Source organism: Trachypithecus francoisi, unplaced genomic scaffold (assembly GCF_009764315.1).
Source record: "Trachypithecus francoisi isolate TF-2019V2 unplaced genomic scaffold, Tfra_2.0 Lachesis_group3, whole genome shotgun sequence".
In the NCBI taxonomy this organism is placed as follows: domain Eukaryota; kingdom Metazoa; phylum Chordata; class Mammalia; order Primates; family Cercopithecidae; genus Trachypithecus; species Trachypithecus francoisi.
Window position 1 is genome coordinate 29,692,145 of NW_022681468.1, and position 23,467 is coordinate 29,715,611.

The 23,467-nt window shown below is 50.2% G+C and overlaps 1 protein-coding gene and 1 long non-coding RNA gene across 2 annotated transcripts in view; one reads left to right on the plus strand and one right to left on the minus strand.

Annotated features, from left to right (window-relative positions):
- Positions 1–15,117, minus strand: LOC117069264. Its single transcript, XR_004431471.1, has 2 exons — positions 15,080–15,117; positions 1–246 (listed from the first exon to the last, which is right to left on the minus strand). It is a non-coding gene; the product is annotated as an uncharacterized LOC117069264 (long non-coding RNA).
- ISM2 (isthmin 2) overlaps positions 8,630–23,467 on the plus strand; it is a 22,183-nt gene continuing 7,345 nt past the window's right edge. Inside the window, exons 1-3 of the mRNA XM_033187271.1 lie at positions 8,630–9,012; positions 20,922–21,164; positions 22,782–23,127. Coding sequence (XP_033043162.1) covers positions 8,872–9,012; positions 20,922–21,164; positions 22,782–23,127 — 730 coding nt within the window. The 5' untranslated portion in view covers positions 8,630–8,871. The remainder of the gene's footprint in view (positions 9,013–20,921; positions 21,165–22,781; positions 23,128–23,467) is intronic.

The following is a 23,467-nucleotide window of genomic DNA, read 5'->3' on the forward strand; positions in this document are numbered from 1 at the left end:
GCTACTAAGCCAAGAACTTAAAGGGATTTTTTTTTTTTTCAGTCCCAGAACCTACAGATACACTGCTATTTGCTTCACGTGGATGCTCAGTGCCCAGCAGCCATCTTAATCCATTAAGCCAGTTTTAAAAATACCTTCCACCTGGAGAAGAGCATGTCTTTTTCTTGCCTCAACTTTATCCACATGAAATGTGTGCCCGTGGCTGGGCACAGTGGCTCATGCCTGTAATCCCAACACTTTGGGAGGCTGAGGCGGGCAGATTGCTTGAGGCCAGGAGTTCAAGAATAGTCTGGCCAACATGGCGAGACCTCATCTCTACTAAAATTACAAAAATTAGCCGGGCATGGTGGTGCATGCCTGTAATCCCAGCTATGTCGGCAGGCTGAGGCACAGGAATTGCTTGAACCCAAGAGGCAGAGGATGCAATGAGCCAAGATCGTGCCACTGCACTCCAGCCTTGGCGACACAGGGAGACTCTGTCTCCAAAAAAAAAAAAAGTGTGCCCAGGCCCCTAGCCATGCCGTGTGCTCAGCCAGAGAGCCAAATTAGAGGGCTGGCTTCCCTTATCACACAGAAGAAATGCTAGCGCTAGCCAATGACCCCTTTGCTTTAAATCGTATAGAAAATGCTGTTGTTCCTTTTGTCGTTTCCAGTGACATCTCTTTTCCAAGCAGCTCTTTTCTAGGGAGGAAACCAAGGGGCTAGTTTAAGCCCCTAATAGAAATGTTTTTTCTAATCTCTGGTGAGTGTGGAAGTGTCAGATTCACAGTCCATCCTTGGGAGTGGCTTGGTGGTGGAGCTGTGGACAAGGTTTTGTTTACTACATAGTACACATGATAAATGGCCTTAAACTGTGATTCTTTCTGGTAGGATAGGTTATAATAAACTGACCCTAAAGAATGCAATGGCTTTTAAACTGCAGTTACTGTATTCTTAATGAAGCAATACCCAAAGCTCTGTTCTTTTGGAGCACTTGAGGGGAAGTTAAATGAAAGGTGCAAATAAGAGCAGTACCTTGATCTTACGCTTTCTGAGTGTCCTGCCTTGTTGCCATCTGCATGGATGAGTGAGTGCTTCTATGCACGAGGAGACTTTTTCCAACACTATTCTCAGGTTTCTTGTGCAAAACTTGGTCATTTGGCCCAGGTCTTCCTGGAAAGTGGAGTACACGTCACTGACTCGGGTGGCACGGTGTCTTTACCCTTAAGTCCTGTTACCTCAGTGATGTGAAGTCGATGGTTGGAGTTATAAAAAGCATCCTTGCTGGTTCTTCACAGGACACTGGAAGCCACCCTGTCGCTTCAGCCAGCATGCCCACACAGTCTTGATGATCCCTCTCTGTAATAGCCAGCTAACATTAAGAGAAGGGGGAAAGAGAAGAAGAGAGCAGTAGCTTATGGGAGAGCTGAGATCTTATTTCATTGGCCCATATTTTCCCCTGACCAAGTTACCTGTAGACGGGAATTTGCAAGGGGGTGCTGTGATGATAACCCCTTTCTATTGCTGTAATGTTCATATAACCTGGGAAACTGAGAGAAGGGGATGTGTAAATAAAAGCTTAAACATTTTAGTAATGTGTTAAAATGTCACTCTCTCCCTTTTCCCTTTTTTGCCAGATGATTTTTTTTTATGTTTATTTTGTACTTTATTGGATGACTGAAGCGGTGAGTATTGGGTTGGGGTAGGTGTGTTGATTTTGAGAGTGCATGTTAAGAACTGAAGGAGAACTACTTGAGATCACTTAAGAAGCATCCCATGCAAATATCTTGTTTTGCCCTAATAAAATATTCAGAAAGATATATTTGCCTTTATTCATTCAACCAGTACATATTGAGTGCTCTCTCTCTGCCGGGCAGCACACTGAGCTTTGTGGTTCCTACTTGCTAGTAAACAAATAAGCACATGAACATACATGTCATTTTACAAACTGTTAAGTGCTGTGGAGGAAAAGTAAAGAGCTTGGTAAAAGTAACCAGGCTGGGCGCGGTGGCTCACGCCTATAATCCTAGCACTTTGCAAGGCTGACACAGGTGGATCACTTGTGGTTGGGAGTTTGAGACCAGCCTGGCCAACATGGCGAAATCCTGTCTCTACTAAAAATACAAAAATTAACCAGGCATGGTGGTGCGTGCCTATAATTCCAGCTATTTGGGAGGTTGAGGCACGAGAATCGCTTGAACCTGGAGGCAGAGTTGTAGTGAGCCAAGATTGCACCACTGCACTCCAGCCTGGGCAACAGAGCAAGACTGTCTCAAAAAAAATAAATAAATAAAAGACAGTAACATTATCTGGTTTAGACAGGGATGAGAGAGAAAACATCAGTGGAGGATCTGAAATAAAGCACAGTTGGAGCTTAATTAAAAACTATGGTGAGGTGAGGTAGTGGGGAGGGTGTAGAGGCAGACTCACTGGGCTGTGTAGGTCTTGGTGAGGTCTTTCTCTTATGCAGGGGGTGGGGGTCGCACCAGTGAAAGGGTTGGGTTTTTAAAATTTTTTTTTCATTATTACTTAAAGTGGAGACAGGGTTTCACTGTGTTGCTCAGGCTGGTCTCAAATTCCTGGCCTCAAACAATCCTCCCATCTCAGCCTCCTGACATGCTGGGATTACAGGCATGAACTGCCATACCCGGCCCAGTGAGGAATTTCAAGTATGGAAACGGTTAACTCTTAGCATCTTTTTTTGTAGACATGGACAATTTGATAAAGTTTATATGGAAATCTAAAGGACCTAGAATAGTCAAAACAATTTTGAAAAAGAATTTACACTGCCTGATTTCAAGACTTTCTGTAAAGCTACAGTAATCAAGACACTGTCGTTGGCATTAGGATAGTCGTGTAGACAGTAAGACATACTAGAGTCCAGAAATAGACCCACACATAGAAGGCTGGTTGATTTTCAACAGAGTTGCCAAAGTAGTTCCAGTGAGGAAAGTACAGTTACTTCATCTAATGGAACCAGAACAACTAAATATCCATATGGGCAGAAATGAACTTCAACCCTTAACTCATAGATATACAATAATTCAAAATAAATGATACATCTGAACACAAAAATTAAAACTATAAAACCTCTAGAAGAAAACAGAAAAGAAAATCTGACTTTAGGAATGATTTCTAAGGACACAAAAAGCATTCTTATTTATAAGTTGGACTTGATCAAAATGAAAATTTCAAAAGACTGAAAATGAAAAACCCCAGGCTGGAATAAGATATTCAGAATACATGTATTTGATAAAGGCTTTCTATACAGAACATCTAAAGAACCCTTAACACTTAGTAATCTATTCATAAAAAATAGGTAAAAGATGGAAACAACATTTCACAAAAGAGGTATACTAATGTCCCGTAAGCACATGAAAAAATGCTTAACATAATTAGTCGTCAGGGAAGTGCAAATAAAAACTACAGTAAGATTCTACCACCCCAGTCTGGGCAACATAGCAAGACCCCGTATCTACTAAAAATTTGAAAAATTAGCCGAGCATGGTGGTGCATGCCTGGAGTCCTAGTTACTCGGGAGTCTGAGGTGGGAGGATCCCTTGAACCCAAGAGTTGAAGGCTACAGTGAGATGTGATCACACCACTGCACTCCAACCTGGGAGACAGAGCAAGACACTGTCTCAAAAAAAAAAAAAAAAGGCCAGGTGCAGTGACTCACACCTGTAATCTCAGCACTTTGGAAAGCCAAGGCAGGCAGATCATGAGGTCAGGAGATCGAGACCATCCTGACTAACACAGTGAAACCCCATCTCTATGAAAAAAATACAAAAAATTAGCCAGGCATGGTGGCGGGCGCCTGTAGTCCCAGCTACTCGGAAGGCTGAGGCAGGAGAATGGCATGAACCCAGGAGGTGGAGCTTGCAGTGAGCCAAGATTACGCCCACTGCACTCCAGCCTGGGCAACAGAGAGAGATTCCATCTCAAAAAAAAAAAAAAAAAAAAAAAATCTGCTACCACTCCCACCAGAATGGCTAAAATTAAAAAGAATCACAATATCAAGTGTTGGCAAAGATGTAGAGCAACTGGAGCTCTCACTGGTTGCTGGTGGGAATGCAAATGGTACATGCACGTAAGAAAATAATTTGGCAGGTTTGAGACAGCAATTCCACTCATAGATAAATTTAAATGTTTTATTTTAAAATATTTATTTATTTTGAGACTGAGTTATGAGACTGGCTAATTTTTGTATTTTTGGTAGAGACAAGGTTTCACCATGTTGGCCATGCTGCTCTTGAACTACCAGGCTCAAGCAATCTGCCTGCCTCAGCCTCCAAAGTGCTAGGATTACAGGCGTGAGCCACCACACCCGGCCCACTTATAGATAGTTAAGAGAAATAAAAGCATGTCTGCATGAGGACTTACATTTGAATATAGTCACTAGTCATAACCAGAAACAATTCAAAAATCACAATGGTGAATGGATAAACACATTGTAGTATGTGCATATAATGGATATTACTCAGCAATGAAAAGGAACAAATTACTGATACCTATGAGATGGACGAATCTCAGCCACATGCTGATGCTAGTGCACGTGGTGTAAGGGGGAAAGAAACAAGATGAGAGAGAGAAGCCAAAGAAAAGAATACATAAATATTATTCCATTGATACAAAATTCTACAAAAGGCAAAAATATTCTATGGAACAGCAGGATCAGTGGTTGCCAGGAGCCAAGGATAGGAGGAGGTAGGGATTAACTATACAAAGGGATTATTAAAACATAGTTTTCCAAAAAGCATGAAGTTGGCAGGGCACAGTGGCTCACACCTGTAATGTCAGTGCTTTGGGAGGCCGAGGCAGGTGAATCACCTGAGTTCAGGAGTTCAAGACCACTTGACCAATATGTTGAAACTAAATCTACTAAAAATAATAAAAATTAGCTAGGCATGGTGACGTGTGCCTATAGTCCCAGCTACTTGGGAGGCTGAGACAGGAGAATCACTTGAACCCTGGAGGTGGAGGTTGTAGTTAGCCGAGATTGAGCCACTGCACTCCAGCATGGATGACAGAACACGAATCATTCTCAAAAAAATAAAAATTAGGCCGGGCGCGGTGGCTCAAGCCTGTAATCCCAGCACTTTGGGAGGCCGAGACGGGCGGATCATGAGGTCAGGAGATCGAGACCATCCTGGCTAATACGGTGAAACCCCGTCTCTACTAAAAATACAAAAAACTAGCCGGGCGAGGTGGCGGGCGCCTGTAGTCCCAGCTACTTGGGAGGCTGAGGTAGGAGAACGGCGTAAACCCGGGAGGCGGAGCTTGCCGTGAGCTGAGATCCGGCCACTGCACTCCAGCCTGGGCGACAGAGCGAGACTCTGTCTCAAAAAAAAGATAAAAATAAAATAAGCATGAAGTCATGTCTCTCATGGATATAAAAATGAACACGTTTTAGGCCAGGCCCTGTAGCTCACTTCTGTAACCCCAGCTCCTCAGGAGGCTGAGGCAGGAGAATCACTTGAACTCAGGAGCCGGAGGTTGCGGTGAGCAGAGATTGTGCCATTGCACTCCAGCCTGGGCAACAGAGCAAGAATCCATCTCGAGAAAAAAAAAAAAATTAACACCTGTTAAAGATTTTACTTATTAATGAGGAAACTGGCATTAAAACCAGTTCAAAGGAGATATTGAAAAACCAACATTTATAAATCAGGAATATTGAAATTAATGTCCAAACAAAGGCAAACTTGTTTCTTCCATACTGGAAGAAGGAAGTCAATCGAACTTCTACAGGACAGGCAGACTGCATGTTTCTATGGACAAGAATTTTATTTTTACTACCAGTTACCTGCAACCTACAGAGCAGTAGCTCAAAGGCAATGAAAGACTAGACTCAAACAGCCTAGAAGTATCTGCACTATGTACACAATGCAGTTTTCCACTGATGCACAATTTTTTTCTACAGCACACAGAAGGAAATTGGAATGGTGGGAAGGTTCTACATCATGATTGTGGTGGTGATTACACAGATGTACACGTTTATGAAAACTAAATGGCTCAATTAAAATGGGTGTGTTTTATTACATGTAAATTATATCTCAGTGAAGGTTATTTTCAAAAGGAAAAATAAGCCGGCCAGGCGCAGCGGCTCACGCCTGTAATCCCAGCACTTTGGGAAGCCGAGGTGGGCAGATCACCTGATGTCAGGAGTTCAAGACCAGCCTGACCAACATGGTGAAACCCTGTCTCTACTAAAAATACAAAATTATCCAAGCGTGGTGGGGCACGCCTGTAATCCCAGCTAGCTCAGGAGGCTGAGGCAGGAGAATGGTTTGAACCCCAGGAGGTGGAGGTTTCAGTGAGCCAAGATTGCACCATTGCACTCCAACCTAGGCGACAACAGCAAAACTCCATCTCAGAAATAAATATATAAATAAATAAACATACAAATAAACTAGCTGGGCGTGGTGATGAGTGCCTGTAATCCCAGCTACTAGAGAGGTTGAAGGCAGGAGAATCGCTTGAACCCGGGAGGTGTAGGTTGCAGTGAGCCGAGATCACACCACTGCACTCCAGCTCGGGGTGACAGAGCGAGACTCCATCTTAAAGAAAAAAAGAAAAGATAATCAGCTTCATGGGGAGTTGGGGAGGGTAAAAACAAGAGTGGCTACAGCAGGACCAATTGAGCTATCTGTAGTTGGGGGCGTGGCCTGAAGTCCAGTAGTGACTGCTGGTTATGGAGACAGGTGCTCATGAATGAATGAACTCATTGTCTTCCAAGTCTCCTTTGATCTGGTGGAAGGTGCAGGAGTGTGGTAAAAAGACAAAATAATCAGCAGGATGTAAAAATATTTATACCCCCCCAAAAAAAAATCCTGAAAAAGAACAAGGTGGCCTTGCATTTAGTCTAGTAAATGCAATATGGTCTAGCAGGTGGTCATAAACAGGGTTTCTTTAGGCTAACATTTGAGTATTTACCATGTACCAGGCACACTATTAGGTTGCACCATATGAAATTGCCAATATTCAACCTTTTGAACAAAACATGGCAACTTCATATGGTTCATTCTAATACAAATTCTCGACATGGAAACATGGCTTCTCATTTACTCACATTTACTTCTCATTTACTCACACTTCTCACACTTGGTGCCCAGGTGAAATGGGTAACCCCTCCTGCTCCCGGACCCCCATACCTTTACAGATGACAAGAGCACGAAGACGTCAAATAATTTGTCCAATAATATCACCTACTTGGTAAATGGTGAAAGACTCCAATCCCCATGGCCGAATTCAGACCCAGGTTGTCATCCCTGTGAGGCACCATTCAAAACCCTGCAGCTGTGCCCCTGGGAATAGTAGTAGTTCCAGAAAAGCACAGTCCCACCCCCAGTCTTACTCTAACTTGACCCAGACCCAGCAGTTTACGCCAGTAGCTGGGCTTGCTGTTCATCCTCTCTAACACTCCTGGGGATCCACCAATCCTGCCCTGAAACTTGAGTCATCCTTCGTGCGCCCTGCTATGGCCCCTGGGTGGGCATGTCCCCAATGCCTTGTGACTGCTTCTCACCGACCTGTCCCTATCCCTCTCCCTACCTTTCTCCTGTCTTGTTTTCTGAGACAGGGTCTCACTCTGTCGCCTAGGTTGGAGTGCAGTGGTGCAATCTCGGCTCACTGCAGCCTCGCAGATTCAATGTCACTTCGTTCACATTCCCTAGCTGCCCCATCCAGGCTGTAAGATTGGCACTGCCTCTCAGAGTTCCTGATCTTTGCCATAAGCTGAGGTTTTGTGTCAGTTGCTCAGAGGCAGGCCATCTTGGTGACCCTGCTGGCCTACGTGAGGATCCCTGCACCAAGGGTCCCACTGATACCACTAGGCGACCCCCAGACTCCTGGCTGTCCTTTTGGGACTTTATCCTCGCATCTGAGTCTCAACTTTCCCCTGTTTTGTTTTCTGAGACAGGGTCTCACTCTGTCGCCTAGGTTGGAGTGCAGTGGTGCAATCTCGGCTCACTGCAGCCTCGCAGATTCAAGCGATTCTCCCACCTGTGTGTGGGCCAAGTGCGTCGGACCTCGGGGCTCCCACCCGCTGGGACTACGAGTGCGCGCCGCCACGCCCGGCTAATTTTTGTATTTTTAGTAGAGAGGGGGTTTCAACATGTTGGCCAGGCTGGTCTCAACTCCTGACCTCAAGTGATCTTCCTGCCTCGCCCTCCCCAAAGTGCTGGGATTACAGGCGTGAGCCACCGGCCGGCTCTCCGGTTTTTAAAAGTGCTCTGAGAACATTCCGAGGACACTGGGCGCAGAGTGGCAGGTGCTGGCTTTTGCCTCTGCTCTGGTCTCCACCTCCCGCAGTAGACTGGGAAGAGCCTTGGCTTCCTCCCCAGCAATCCTTCCTCGCGGCCCAACCAAACATCTGCCCGGCATCCGAAGACTTGCACCACTCTCCCGTCAGGCTGCGCCCCCCTCGCCCGCGCGGCACCACCGGTCCAGGTCGCAGTCGGAGCGCGGTAGGGGAGGGCAGAGGTGGCGTCGGACCCTCAGGGCCCCGCAGGTCGCAGCGAGGGGCCGGAGCGCGCCGGGCCGCAGCTTCTCACCAACAGGAATTCGCCGGGGGCTGCGACGGCGACAGCGGCGGGGACTGAGGGCGGGGAGGCGGCCAGATCAAAGACAGCCGCCCGCAGGGCCCAGATGGGTCGGGGAGCGCCGAGGGTCCCCTCCGAGGACAGCGAGGGACGTCCAGGTGGGCTGACACCAGAGCTGTGCGGACGCCCACGCGAGGGGCAAGGGCCGGAGAGGCTGTGGGAGCTGCGCGCCCCTCCCCGTGCGCGCCCCTCAGGATCCCCAGGTCCCGCCCCCGGAGGAGGCGAGGCGGGGCGCGACTGGGTTCGCGGCCGCGGGCAGAGGCGCAGGCAGAGCGGCCTCAGGACCGAGACGATGCGTGCGCTCCGCGACCGAGCCGGGCTGCTCCTCTGCGTGCTGCTGCTGGCGGCGCTGCTGGTCGTGGCGCGAGGGCTCCCCGTGAGCAAGCCGCGGCCCCGCGGACCCGGGCCTGGGAGCCGCACGAGGCTGGCGGAGGTGAGGGGCGGCGGCACCGGGCTGCGGCGCGCGCGGTCCCTCCTCCCCGAGCCACCGGCTCTGGCCGTGCGGGGAGCGGGACCGGGACATACAGAGGCAGCGACCCCCCGAGGGAGAGAGAGGGGCCAGGGCCTGCCGGAAGCTCCCGGACACCGAGCGCTGGCCAGGTGCGCCGGACCTCGGGGCTCCCACTCCCCGCGCATGGCCGCGAGACCGGCTGCTGCGGACCCGCCGGGGGACAAGTTTGACTTCTGTGCGGAGTGAGGTGGCCGACACTCCGCGGTGGCCAGGCTTCCTCGCTCTGAGCGAACCTTTCCTGCAGCCGCCTGTCCAGGTGCTCGCTGGCTCGGAGGGGAGTCCCGCCGGCGCGAGGAAGCTGGCGCTTTGCGGAGTGGCGGGCCGGGGCCGCTGAGGTTCAGACGGTCAGGTGAGCCCCTTCCATGAGACAAGCGGAGGCACAGTGGGGCTCTCCAGCTACTGGCAGGGGTGGCCAGCCCGAGACTGGCGCTGTCGTGGACTGTGGGTGGGCGTTGGGGTATAAAATAGTAATGAGATGGAAGAGTGGTGTTGGCCATGGAGAGAAGCCATGGTCTGTCAAACCCCGTGTCTTCCAGTCACTGAGGGGTCTACAGTCCAGCTTATTGCCCCCTGGAATGCAGCGGACGTTCATTCCCATGGGCACAGAGACAGCCAGACTTGTATTAGGGTGTGCAGGAGCAGGCCTGTGTGGCAGGTGGCCTTAGGTCTTGGGTCCTGGGTCCTTCCATCTACTGAGCTGTAGGAGGCTAGAATAGTTCTTCCCATTTTGCCATTTTTCCTTCCTTCCTTCCTTCCTTCCTTCCTTCCTTCCTTCCTTCCTTCCTTCCTTCCTTCCTTCCTTCCCTTCCTTCCTTCCTTCCTTTTCTTTCTCTCTCTCTCTTTTTTTTTTTTTTTTTTTTTCAGACAGGGTCTCTGTCTGTCACCCAGGCTGGAGTGCGGTGGTGTGATCGTAGCTCACTGTAGCCTCAACCTCCCAGACTCAATCGATCTTCCAGCCTCAGCCTCTTGGGTACCTGGGACCGGAGGCGTGCACCACCACACCTGGCTAATCTTTTTGTTTTTTATTTTGTAGAGATGATGTCTCACTATGTCTCCCAGGCTGGTCTTGAACTTCTGGGCTCAAGCAATCCTCCTGCCTCAGCCTCCCAAAGTGCTGGTATTTCGGGTGTGAGCCATGGTGCCCGGCTATTCTTCCTTTTTTCCTTTTTTTTTTTTTTTAGACAGAGCCTCACTCTATCGCCCAGGCTGGAGTGCAGTGGCACAATCTTGGCTCACTGCAACTTCTGTCGCCCGGGTTCAAGCTATTCTCCTGCCTCAGTCTCCTGAGTAGCTGAGATAACAGGCGCCTGCCCCCGCTCCTGGCTAATTTTTGTATTTTTAGTAGAGATGGGGTTTCACCATCTTGGCCAGGCTGGTCTTCAGCTCCTGACCTCGTGATCCACCTGCCTCAGCCTCCCAAAGTGCTGGGATTACAGGCGTGAGCCACCATGCCCGGCCGAATTTTTTTTTTTTTTGACATAGAGTCTTGCTTGATCTTGGCTCACTGCATCCTCTGCCTCCCAAGTTCAAGTGATTTTCCTGCCTCAGCCTCCTAAGTAGCAGGGATTACAGATGCCTGCCACCACGCGCAGCTAATTTTTGTATTTTTTCAGTAGAGATGGGGTTTCACCGTGTTGACCAGGCTGGTCTGAAACTCCTGACCTCAAGTGATCCATCTGCCTTGGCCTCCCAAAGTGCTGGGCTTACAGGCATGAGCCACCACGCCCGACTTCCCCATGACATTTTAATACCACAGATATACTGTCTGTTTATGTATTATGGCCCTTTGGAATGTCACAAACCATTGTAATATCTTAAGACTTTTTGGTCTCTCACAAGATCTACTTATTGCCCCTATTGAAAATGCATCCTTTAGACTGGCTCTTCTCAGCCTCAGCACCCTTGTCATTTTGGGCCATATAATTCTTTGTGGTAGGGGCTGTTGTCGTATGCATTATAGAATGTTTAGAAGCATTCCTGGCCTCTACCCACTAGGTGCCTGTAGCATTCGCCTCCCCACCAGGACCAGACACTCCACATGCTTCCTGTCGGACACCCCATTCCCACTGCCCGTAGTGGAGAATGACTGTTGTAGACAGATGAGGCCTCTCGCCAGTCCCTCCTCCCACACAGAGATGACAGTGATAATAAAATTAACTAAATTGGCATTGTTTCTGCTCACTTGGCATGAATACTTTCTATTTTAGTACTTACTGCTTTGTATTGTAATTACGTTTAGCATGTTTGCCAAATCTTCCCCTAACAGGAACACCCTAGAGGATGAGCTATGTCAGAGCCAAAATCACATCCTCAGTCCCAGTACAGAGCCTGGCAGAGTCATCAAAAACACGTGAAAACAAATTAGTGTCACAATGAAAAAGCAGAGCTTGGAGTCTAGGGCTTGGAGTTCTGATCCCAGTGGGTCATTAATGCATGTGTGACTCACCTCGGATGATTTCTCACATTTAAAAAGAGGGACCTGCACGGTGGCTCACACCTGTAATCCCAGCACTTTGGGAAGCCAAGATGGGAGAATTGCTTGAGCCCAGGAGTTCAAGACCAGCCTGAGCAACATGGCGAAAACCCATCTCTACCCCACAAAAATACAAAAATTAGCTGAGCGTGATGGTGCACCCCTGTAGTCTCAGCTACTCAGGAGGCTGAGGTGGGAGGATCTCCTGAGCCCAGGAGGCGGAGGTTGCAGTGAGCTGAGATCGTGCCACTGCACTCCAGCCTGGGTGACAAAGCAAGACCCTTTTTCAAAAATAAATAAATAAAATGAAAAACGAGAGCCAAGAGAGCCTAAGTCATCGTTATGGTCCTGTCCAGCTCTGACATCGTTCCATGAGTTTGCATGATTTGTGTTAAAGCTGTCTATGGCAAAGGTGTTAGTTTAAGGAGTCATGTTGAGAGAATGCAGATTGCTATTCTAGGGACTTGGGTGGTGTGTCACAAACAACTGACCAGGCTGGGCGCGGTGGCTCACACCTGTAATCTCAGCACTTTGGAAGGCTGAGGAGGGTGGATCACTTGAGGTCAGGAGTTCAAGATCAGCCTGGGCAACATGGAGAAACCCTGTCTCTACTAAAAATACAAAAATTAGTCAAACATGATGGCACGCACCTGTATTCCCAGCTACTAGGGGCTGAGGTGGGAGAATCGCTTAAGCCCAGGAGTTTGAGGCTGCAGTAAGCCGTGATTGATTGTACCACTACACTCCAGCCTGGGTGACAGAGTGAGACCCTGTCTTCTTTGTTGAGATGAAATTTCGCTCTTGTTGCCCAGGCTGGAGAGCAATGGTGCAGTCTTGGCTCACTGCAACCTCTGCCTCCCAGGTTCAAGCGATTCTCCTGCCTCAGCCTTGCTGAGTAGATGGGATTACAGGCATGTGCCACCATGTCCGGCTAATTTTGTACTTTTAGTAGCCGTGTTGGTCAGGCTGGTCTTGAACTCCCGACCTCAGATGATCTGTCCCCTTTGGCCTCCCAAAGTTCTGGGATTACAGGCGTGAGCCACCGCGTCTGGCCGACCCTGTCTTCAAATACATAAATTAATTAAATTAAAGAGGCTGGGCCAAGCCAGGCATGGGTGGTGCATGCCTATAGTGCTAGCTAGTTGGAGGGTGGATGGGAGGATCACTAGGAGTTTGAGGCTGCACTGAGCTATGAATGCACCACTGTACTCCATCCTGGGCAACAGAGAAAGACCCTGTCTTAAAAAAAAAAAAAAAAGGCTGGGGCCAATTTGTTGAGTGCTGGTCAGGCACAGAGTGACCCAGCTCTGTCCTGGGTACTTTCTGTTCTAGTTAGGATGAGAACACCACTCAAACAGCCGCCATGTGTGTTCCTTGTCTTGTTATCATTTTAGAGATGAGGAAACTGACAGCAGGCCCAATAACTAACCCAAGGTTAGTATGTGGTGAACCAGGATCCCCACTCAGTTTTGCTTAATTCCAGAGCCCCTGGGCACCTAAACCTGGCACCTACCACGTCCCTGGCAGGCAAGGGAAGACCTTGGCATGAGAGAAAGAAGAGCTGGGGACTTGGTGCCACAAAGGGGTTGAGGGGGTAGAATTAGGCAAGAGAGGCTGGGCGTGGTGGCTCACGCCTATAATCCCGGCACTTTGGAAGGCCAAGGTAGGAGGATTACTTGAGACCAGGAGTTCACAACTCCTGTAACCTATGATTGCACCAGTGGTCTCCAGCCTGGGCTACAGAGTGAGACTCTGTCTTTATTTAAAAAAAAAAAAAAAAGGCTGGGTGGTGGATCACACCTGTACTAGCACTTTGGGAGGCCAAAGCAGGTGGATCACCTGAGGTCAGGAGTTCGAGACCAGCCTGGCCAACATGGTGAAACCCCATCTCTACTAAAAATAAAAAAATTAGCAGGGCTTAGTGGCAGGTGCCTGTAATCCCAGCTACTTGGGAGGCTGAGGCATGAGAATCACTTGAACCCAGGAGGTGAGGTTGCAGTGAGCCGAGATTGTGCCACTGCAACCCCAGCCTGGGTGACAGAGTGAGACTCCATCTCAAAAAAAAAAAAAAAAAAAGGGCCAGGCACGGTGACTCATGCCTGTAATCCCAGCACTTTGGGAAGCCAAGGTGGAGGTCAGGAGTTGGAGACCAGACTGGCCAACATAGTGAAACCCTGTCTCTACTAAAAATACAAAAAAAAAAAAAAATTAGCTGGGCATGGTGGCAGCCACCTGTAATCTCAGCTACTTGGGAGGCTAAAACAGGAGAATCGCTTGAGCCCGGGAGGCAGAGGTTGCAGTGAGCCGAGGTCATGCCACTGCACTCCAGCCTGAGCTGCAGAGTGAGACCCTATCTCTATTTAAAAATAAATAAATAAATAAATAAACAAATAAACAGAGGAGAACTGAGAGAGGACTGCTGTTCCAGTCTGCAAGGACTGGCCCACCTGGGGCGGGGTGGGGGTGGTTCATGCTGCTGCAGCAGGGGTTAAATGGCCATGAAAGAAGCACTTGTTGAGGGTATGGGCTGAGACAGAACTAAGGGCAGAGGAAGGAGCCTGGGGTCCCTGAGAAAGCTGAGGCAGTGTCATGCACATGGTGGGGGTGCCTGCCCAGCAATTCAGTCCTGGTCCATTGTCCAGCCAGTTGCCTGGAAGCAGGGGCTGAATTGCAGGAGAGGTACAAGGTCTCACCTGCCAGGTGGGTGGCAATGAGAAGGATGTATTTCCTAAAGGCTGACTTTATTTGGTTGCAGGGTCTTTCTAGCCCAATCAGTGAGAGAGTGCCGTGGAGAACTAGAACCTAGGTCTGTGTGGTGCCAAGCCTGTGGCCTCACCTGCTAGCCTTCTCCTGCAGCTGTCCACCTCCCTGGACCTCAACTATGGCCTTCCTTATACCTCCAGACCATTCTGTCTCTAAAGGGTTGGAAACCCCAGGGAGGGAGAGAGGGAAAGACAGGAATGGGGCCTGGAAGCTTGGCTGTTCAGAGGCCCCAGGCAAGTCTCCAGCCTCTCCAATCTCAGTCTCAGGTTGTTATGAGGATCAAAGGGAAGGATGGATGTGGAGAGTTGAACATCCTGTATAGTGTTTTGTTCATCCAGCACATTCAGCACTGCAGAGCAGCAGGCGGCAAACCAGAAGGTGCAGCCACTGCCTGGAGTTAGCAAAGTACAAGGCTTAAGAGCACAGACTCCAGCCAGACCACTGACATCAAATCCCACTCTGCCAGCCCCTAGCTGTGTGACTCCAGGCAAGTTACTTTACCCCTCTGATCCTTGGCTGCATTGTCTATGAAGTGATGATGATGCTCATACCTACCTAAAGCGTTGTTGTGAGAATCCAGTGAGTCTGTACATATAGGGTGATCGGCAAAACTGGCTACGTTTTTTTGGTTTACTTTTCTTTCTTTTTTTTTTTTATCGCCTTTACCTTGGAAAGCCAACTGGCCATATTTTTTGTGGGGCCCAGTACCGAATGAAAACATGGGGCTTCTTGGCTAGGCGCGGTGGCTCACACCTGTAATCCTAGCACTCTGGGAGGCTGAGGCGGGCAGATCACGAAATCAGGAGATCGAGACCAGCCTGGCTAACACGGTGAAACCCCGTCTCTACTAGAAATGCAAAAAATTAACTGGGCGTGGTGGCGGGCGCCTGTAGTCCCAGCTACTCGGGAGGCTGAGGCAGGAGAATGGCGTGAACCTAGGAGGTGGAGCTTGCAGTGAGCCGAGATTGTGCCACTGCACTCCAGCCTGGGCGACAGAGTGAGACTCCATCTAAAAAAGAAAGAAAAGAAAAGAAAACGTGGGGCTTCTTAAGTATTTCCAAAGGGCAACAGCAGGGCGTTAAACTAAATACGGGGCTCGGTGCAAAGACACAGGTTGCACACCATGAAGCCGGCCCTGTGCTGAGAGTAGTATGCTTGGTCAGCGCTACTCTTATTGTAGTGAGGAGCTTTGCAGCCTCCACTGGGTGTCAGGGTGGGTTGGATTAGAATACTATATACCTAATCCCAGCTGCTCAGGAGGCTGAGGTGGGAGGATTATTTGAGCCCAGGAATATCGAGGCCAGTCTGGGCAACATAGCAAGACTCGGTCTTAAAAAAAAGAATAGTACTTACCGGCCGGGCACGGTGGCTCAAGCCTGTAATCCCAGCACTTTGGGAGCCAAGGTGGGCGGATCACAAGGTCAGGAGATCGAGACCATCCTGGCCAGCACTGTGAAACCCTGTCTCTACTAAAAAATATAAAAAATTAGCTGGGTGTGGTGGCGGGCACCTGTAGTCCCAGCTACTCTGGAGGCTGAGACAGGAGAATGGCGTGAACCCGGCAGCTGGAGCTTGCAGTGAGCCAAGATCACGCCATTGCACTACAGTCTTGGTGACTCAGCGAGACTCCATCTCCAAAAAAAAAGAATAGTACTTACCAATCAGGAAGGTAGTCGAGGGAGAATGAAATCCAGCCCTATTCCTCTGCCTGTGGCTAAAGAGGCCTGACTAAAGAGGCAATTGCTGTTGTATGCAGCGTCTCAGGCCTGGCTAAAGAGGCAATTGCTGTTGTGTGCTGGGTCTCCAGCACCTCCCGCCAGCATGACTTAGTGTGCAGCCTGGCTGTCTGTGGCGGGCCTGGGCTTCAGCAGCTAGGGCTACAGGACCTGCATTTAGTGAATGAATTTAATTATCCAAAACAAGTTTCTGATGCCTGAGGCACAAAGGAGAAGGGAGAACAGGAAACTGTGAAGGGGCTGAAACAGGTTGGCAGGCGGACTCGTGCAATGCAGTAAGGGTCTGTGGGGATTGGGACTCTGTTGTGTTAACTGGAAACACATGGGTCAGGGGCTGCCTGGCCAAGCCTGGGAAGGTAAGCTTAGGAGTGAGAGAGAGAGAGAAAGAACTGGTGAAGATGTACCTCAGGATGTATCTCTATTTGAGCAGTGACACCACCCCCCAAAAGAATGGCCTTGTGTGTCTGGACATGCATGCAACTCCACATGTAAGCTTAGAAGATGGAGAGAGGTGGTCTTGTGAGATAGGGCTAGAGTTCTTCAACAACCTGGAGCCTCAGAATTCCCCTCAGAATGTCGTGAGAATACACCTGCCGAGTGATTTTGCAGCAGTGTTCGGAGGATCTGAATGAGGTGTAAAGAACTGGCACATTGTCTGGCAAAGGGGGTGCCCCCGATGGCTCCTGTCTGCCTTCTGAGTACCATCTGTCGCCACCTCTGGGTAACGTTCTTTGCATGCTTACCACCTACAAGGTACTATTCTAATTCAACAACCCTATGAGACAGGCGCTGGTGTTTTGCTAAATTACAGAGGAAGGAGCTAAGGCAGATTCAGTAACCTGCCGGAGGTCACACAGCTAGTAGGTGTATACGTTGGGATTGAACCCGGTCATATGGACTCCAGCCTGAACTCATTTCCACAACATTCAGCTGAGATGATGAAAGTGGAACTGCTCTGTGAAGACAGAAGGTGGTGGCCCACAAGGGGTTACTGTCCCCAGTGTCTGTCCACGCATGCATGGTGTGTACCAGTGCACAGGTGTTGGGATCAGGCCAGGCTGAGCTGAATCCTAGTTTTCTTATTGTAACCTTTAAGACCTTATGTAAGTCCCCTACCCTCCCTGAGCCTCCATAGCCTCATTTTTAACATAAAGATGATCACACTCGCCCCTCAGGGTTGCTGGTGTTCATCTGTTTACGTGGCAGTGATTTCTTGAGCTCCTGTAATGTATCAGGCACAGTGCTCAGCACAGTATCCCACAGTGAACAAAGCAGACAAAATTCCTGTCTGCATAGAACCTACCTTCGAGTTGGAAAAAGTGACAGATGGTACAGAAATTGTGTAGGAAGGCCTGGTGTGTAAGATGTGCCCGGAGGTTGGCTATGGGCTGGGTCTCTGGATGCCCGGCCCTGATCCCCTCAGCCCTGCTGGGAGCTGTACATGGCTCACTTGAAGTGTCTGGAGAGCAGATCCTCCCTTCTAGCCCTAGAGCCTTTAACCCAGGACTGCTGGAGTTGCCAGATAAATCCCTAGCTCTCTCTCTGCTTGAGGGGTATCAGAGGAGCCTGGGGGGATTGGCTGCAGATGGCCATCACGGTCGCTGCTTGACTGCATCCTTGACTGCCACCTTCCCTTCCCTGTCTCGCTTCCCTCCCCTCTTCTGGCATCTCCTGGGGCCACTTTCCAATGGAACCACCTGCATTGGAACCCTTGTGTCAGGGTGGGCTTCGAGAGAACCCAAACTAAGATGAGACATTCCCCACATCTCTTTCCACTCCCAGGAGTTCCGCAAGGGCTGATGCACAGAGAGGGAAGCTCCAAGAGAGGAAAGGCGGCAAGCGTGGCTGTGACACTTGGCCAAGACCTCTCTGGCCTTGCCCACCCTATGGTCTGACTGGGCACCAGGGAAAGGAGTGGGTAGAGAGGGCTGGAAATGAACATTGTGAGCACCTACTGGGTAGCAGGGCCTGGGCCAGGCTTAGTCCTGTCGTCATTCCCATTTTGCAGATGTAGAAGCTCACAGAGCTTCTCTCCTACGAGGGCCCCACAGGTAAGAAGCCAGGCTGCCAGCAGAACTCAGACCAGGCAGCCCAATCTACAGCATGCTTGCTTTTCTTTTCTTTTTTTCTCTCTTTTCTTTTCTTTTTTCTGGTTTTTTTTTTTTTTTTTTTTTTTTTTTTTTTTTTTTTTTTTTTGAGACGGATTCTCACTCTGTTGCCCAGGCTGGAGTGCAATGGTGTGATCTCGGCTCACTGAAACTTCCGCCGCCTCAGTTCAAGCGATTCTCTGCCTCAGCCTCCTGAGTAGCTGGGACTGCAGACACCTGCCACCAGCTAATTTTTTTTTTTTTTGTATTTTTAGTAGAGACAGGGTTTCACCATGTTGGCCAGGCTGGTCTGAAACTCCTGACCTCAAGTGATCCACCCACCTCAGCCTCCTAAAGTGCTAGGATTACAGGCGTGAGCCACCGTGCCTGGCCTAAGGCATGCTTTCTTTTTTTTTTTTTTTTTTTTGAGACAGAGTCTTGCTCTGTCGCCCAGGCTGGAGTGCAGTGGCCTGATCTCAGCTCACTGCAAGCTCCGCCTCCCAGGTTTACGCCATTCTCCTGCCTCAGCCTCCCAAGTAGCTGGGACTACAGGCGCCTGCCATCTCGCCCGGCTAGTTTTTTGTATTTTTTAGTAGAGACGGGGTTTCACCGGTTAGCCAGGATGGTCTCGATCTCCTGACCTCGTGATCCACCCATCTCGGCCTCCCAAAGTGCTGGGATTACAGGCTTGAGCCACCGCGCCCGGCCTGGCATGCTTTCTTAACTACAGCACTGTTCACATTTGGGTTGGATGACTCTTGTGGGGTGGCCTTGTGCCCTGCAGGCTGTGTGGCAGCATCCCTGGCCTGTGCCTACTAGACGCTAGTAGAAACCCCCCTCTAGCTGTGACAACCACAGATACCTCCAGACAGTGCCCCAGATGAGAACCACTGCATAACCACTGTACCACCTGCCACAGGCAGGCCCAGCCACCATCAGGCTAGGGTGTCCTGATCAGCCAAAAGGCTGCACAACCCTGAACACCTGCTGCTCTGAGACTGCCTGTCTCTATGCCCCAGAGACTGCAGACAGTGGAGATGCTGAGCAAAGTCACAGGCACAGTTAGGGCTTTGGTGGAATTGTGGGTGGGCGCTGCCAGGAAGCCAGCACTCGGGGATGCTCCAGGCCTCCCTCATTGGTCAGTGAAGGGGCTGAGTTGTTCCATGACTCACCCTTCCACCTTCCACTCATCCACCCTGCTGTCTAGACTAGAGGGCTTTGGCTCAGCAAGAGACTCCAGGCTGGGGCTGAGATGGGCCCACGGCTGCCCTGGGACCAGGCGTTTATTGCAGGATCCCTGGAGCCAGATGTTTGGACACTGCAGAAGGGGAGGTCAGAGAGGGAGAGACAGAGGATTCTGAATCTCTTTCCAAACTTTCAAGAAAAAAAAGTCAGTGAGAGTGAGAAACTAGGCTGATTAAGCCCCTGATTTTTGAAGGGGATGCAATACTATCACTTTACAGCATGCAGGTTAAGGGAATGGGCTTTAGGCCCAGACTGCCTGGTTTAAGTCCTGGCTTTATTGCTAAATGTCTGCACAACCTCAGGCAGGTTACTTGCCCTCTCTGTGCCTTAGTTTCCACTGTAAGACAGGCATGACCATGAGGATGTAAGACAAGGAGGATGAAATGAGTGACGAAGTGTTTACAATAGTGCCTGGTGTGCAGTAAATGCTGTGGAAATGTTTGATAAATAAAATTCTCACAGTCCTTGCAGGGAAGAATGATTATCCTCAATCTGCAGATGAGGATATTGTCAAGTTGAAGAAGTTAGTAACAGGCAGAGCTGGGATTTGAACCCAAGCTTTTCTGGCTCTCAGAACCAGTGTTTGTCAGCCATACCATACTGCCCAGGTATGAGACAGGAGGGGTGGCAATGGTGTGGCCTGAGTGAAGCAGGGTCCACAGGTGCCAGGCCCCGGAGACTCATAAGGCAGCTCTGGGACATACTCCTTCTGCCCTGGCATAGAGACCTGGGCAGTGGCTATAACCTGGGGGCAAGTGGCAGCCACTGAGCCCTAGTGCCCCACTGTCTGGGCAGATGAATGCTGGAACAGGAGTCAGAGATGACATGGATCTGCTTTTCACTTACCATCTGATCTGAAGCAAGGACTGTCCCGGTGAGGACACCATGGCCAGTGGCTGTTGGAAGGGATGAACTGGCTGAGTCAGCCATGCCAGCAGCCTGCAGTACAAAAAGGAGCCAGGCCCCAGGCAGGCAGGCGGAGGAAGGTAACTGTGGTCGGAGGCACCGAGGAACACAGCCCTCATGTGAATGGCCTGGGCGGGGCCGAGTGGACAGGAGCGGGCTGAAGGGAAAGGCCAAGGCCTGCTGCCCACTCCCCGATAGGACCCAGCGCATCCCTGAGGGCCTTTCTGCTCTGGCCTGTGAGGACCCTGGGGAGTGGGAGGCACATTGTCTGCAAAGGGCACCATTCTCTGAAACAACTGTCTCCCCTTCTTGGGCCTCCGTTTCTTCATCTGTGAAATGACCCTCCTTTTCTTGCCTCACACTGGCATCTGCTATGGAAGTGCTTTGTGGACATAGTCCACTGTCTGACCAGCTACACCCTCACTTACCCGTTGAGGGCCTTAAGGCAGGCAGTGTGAAGATTTTACATTACAGATACACACTCCAGAGAGGTGTAAATCACAGAGTAAGTTTATGACCCAGTCAGACCCCAGGGCTCCTGGGTCTGCCTGGCCAGCCTTTTCTGGGTCCCCATGGGGTGAGCCCTGACCTGTTACCTCACCTTCCCTCTCTCTCCCTCAGGCCTCAGCCTCCCCAGATCCTAGGCCTCTGAGGGAAGAGGAGGAGGCACCACTGCTCCCCAGAACCCGCCTGCAGGCAGAGCCACACCAACATGGACACTGGACTGTCACTGAGCCAGCAGCCCTGACCCCAGGCAATGCCACCCCTCCCAGGACCCTGGAGGTTACTCCCTTGCTGCTGGAGCTGCAGACGCTGCCGGGATTGGCCAACACAACCTTGGGTACCCCTAACCCTGATATCCAGGTGAGAGCCACAGAAGGGCCAGCAGCTCCTGCAGACACCCAGAGAGGAGCAGGGCTGGTAAGGTGGGCTCAGGATACCCTGCATCCTGGACTGTGTGGAGGGTGGGGCTGCTGTGTGGGGTGAGGGCAGGCTCCCCATGCTCTCCCTGTGGTGCAGGGGACAGAGTACCTGCCCCTCTAGTTTCTAGCTATGGGCCTTGGGCAAGTCTTTTGACTCGTTGAGGCTTTGTTCTCTAGACCATGGCAAGAGACAGACAGTACCAACCTAGCAGGGCTGTGTGAGCCTAGTGAGTGGGAAATGCTTTGTAGGCTACAAGGGATTCCAGGAATCTAAGGAGGCCTCCTGGAAAAGACCTGCAGGTCTGATACCCTAAAGAAGGGGTTCAGTATGGAATGGAGTGGGCTGGTGGCATAGGGCACAGCCTATGAAGGGCTTTATAGGAGAGGAAATGAGAGCAGCTGGCAGAATTATAGTTTCAGGCTCCACTGCCTGGGGTGAGTCCTTCATGATAATAATTCTGCATGTTTGTGTAGCAGCTACGGTTTACAAAACACTTTCGTCAGAAGGGGAAAAAAGACCATAAAAGTATAAAACACAATTCTAAAATTATTTAAAAGTGTCTCTCTTCTTTTCTCTACTTACCTACACATACACACACACACACACACAGAGGCAAAAAACTGAAAGGTTTTCTGTCAGTGATAGAATATAGGTGACTTTCTTTTTTCTTTCGAGATGGAGTCTCACTCTGTTACACAGGCTGGAGTGCAATGGCATGATCTCAACTCACTGCAACCTCTGCCTCCTGGGTTCAAGAAATTTTCCTACCTCAGGCTCCCAAGTAGCTGGGTGCACCACCACACCTGGCTAATTATTGTATTTTTAGTAGAGACGGGGTTTCACCATGTTGGCCAGGCTGGTCTCGAACTCTTGACCTTGTCATCCGCCCACCTCGGCCTCCCAAAGTGCTGGGATTACAGGCATGAGCCACTGAGCCTGGCCAGAATATAGGCGATTTTCATTTTCTTCTTCATAGTTTGCTGGTTTTTTCCAAATTTTGTTCAGTGAACCTCATGTTACTTTATTGAATAGCCAAAAATAGTGTTTCCGAAGTTCAGTTTCACATAAATGATTTTATTTTACTTATTTTCCATCCATAATGTGGTGCAAGAGAGCTCCTCTGAGGGCTGCTGTGTCGGGATCGCTCAGCTTCCAGCCCTACCATGAGGAATTGGAGGCTCAGAACTGCCCAGGCCCAGCAGCTGCATGCTGGCAGAGCCGGGATTCAAAGCCAGGTTCTCTTAAGCTAGTGAGTGTCAACCCTGGCACGTGTTAGAACCACCATACCTGGCCCCAGCCCAGACCAGTTCAGTCCATACCTGGCATCTGGGAATTAGGAGTCCCCAGGTGATTCTAATGCACCTCCAGGCCGTAAGCTGTGATTCTTGTGCCCTAAGAGGCCAGGAAGGTTAGCCAAGAATGTCAGCCAAGAGAAGACAGCTGGTTTGAAGGAAAGATTGGGCCTCTCACCTCTGGCCCTAACCCCATGATCCCCCCTCTCCTTGGAATACAGCTTTAAGACCTCCCTCACTGGCCTGCCTGGCCTGTCTCCTGCAGGTGACCATCGAGGTGGTGGAGGCTCCCCAGGCCGAGGTGGAGATAGACCTGTTAGCTGAGCCCAGTGATCCCCCGCCCAAGGATACCCTTAGCTGGCTGCCCGACCTCTGGTCCTTCGTCTGGGGAGACTACAAAGGAGATGAAAAAGACAGAGCCCCAGGGGAGAAGGGGGAGGAAAAGGAAGAAGACGAGGATTATCCTTCAGAGGAAATCGAGGGTGAGGACCAAGAGGACAAAGAGGAAGATGAGGAAGAGGAGGCGCTCTGGTTCGATGGAACTACAGACAACGGGGACCAGGGCTGGCTGGCCCCCAGGGATTGGGTCCTCAAGCATTCTGTCAGCTACGGTGAGCACCCCCATCTTGGCATCCCCAGGCTGCTCCCCTATAGTTACTGAGTGGAAATGGGGGTGGGGGAGAGGGTGGAGGCTTCCCAGGCAAGACCATCTGAGGAAGCCAGGAGCCTAGGCCTTGTTCAAACACCATCATCAACTCAGAAGTAACATTGCCAACAGCTTGCAGAGTTTTTCCTTTTTTTTTTTTAATTTTTTTATTTGAGATCAAGTCTTGCTGTGTTACCCAGGCTGGAGTGCAGTGGCATGATCATGGTTCACTGCAGCCTCAAACTCCTGGGCTCAAGCGATCCTCCCACCTTAGCCCTGGAATAGCTGGAACAACAGGTGCGTAC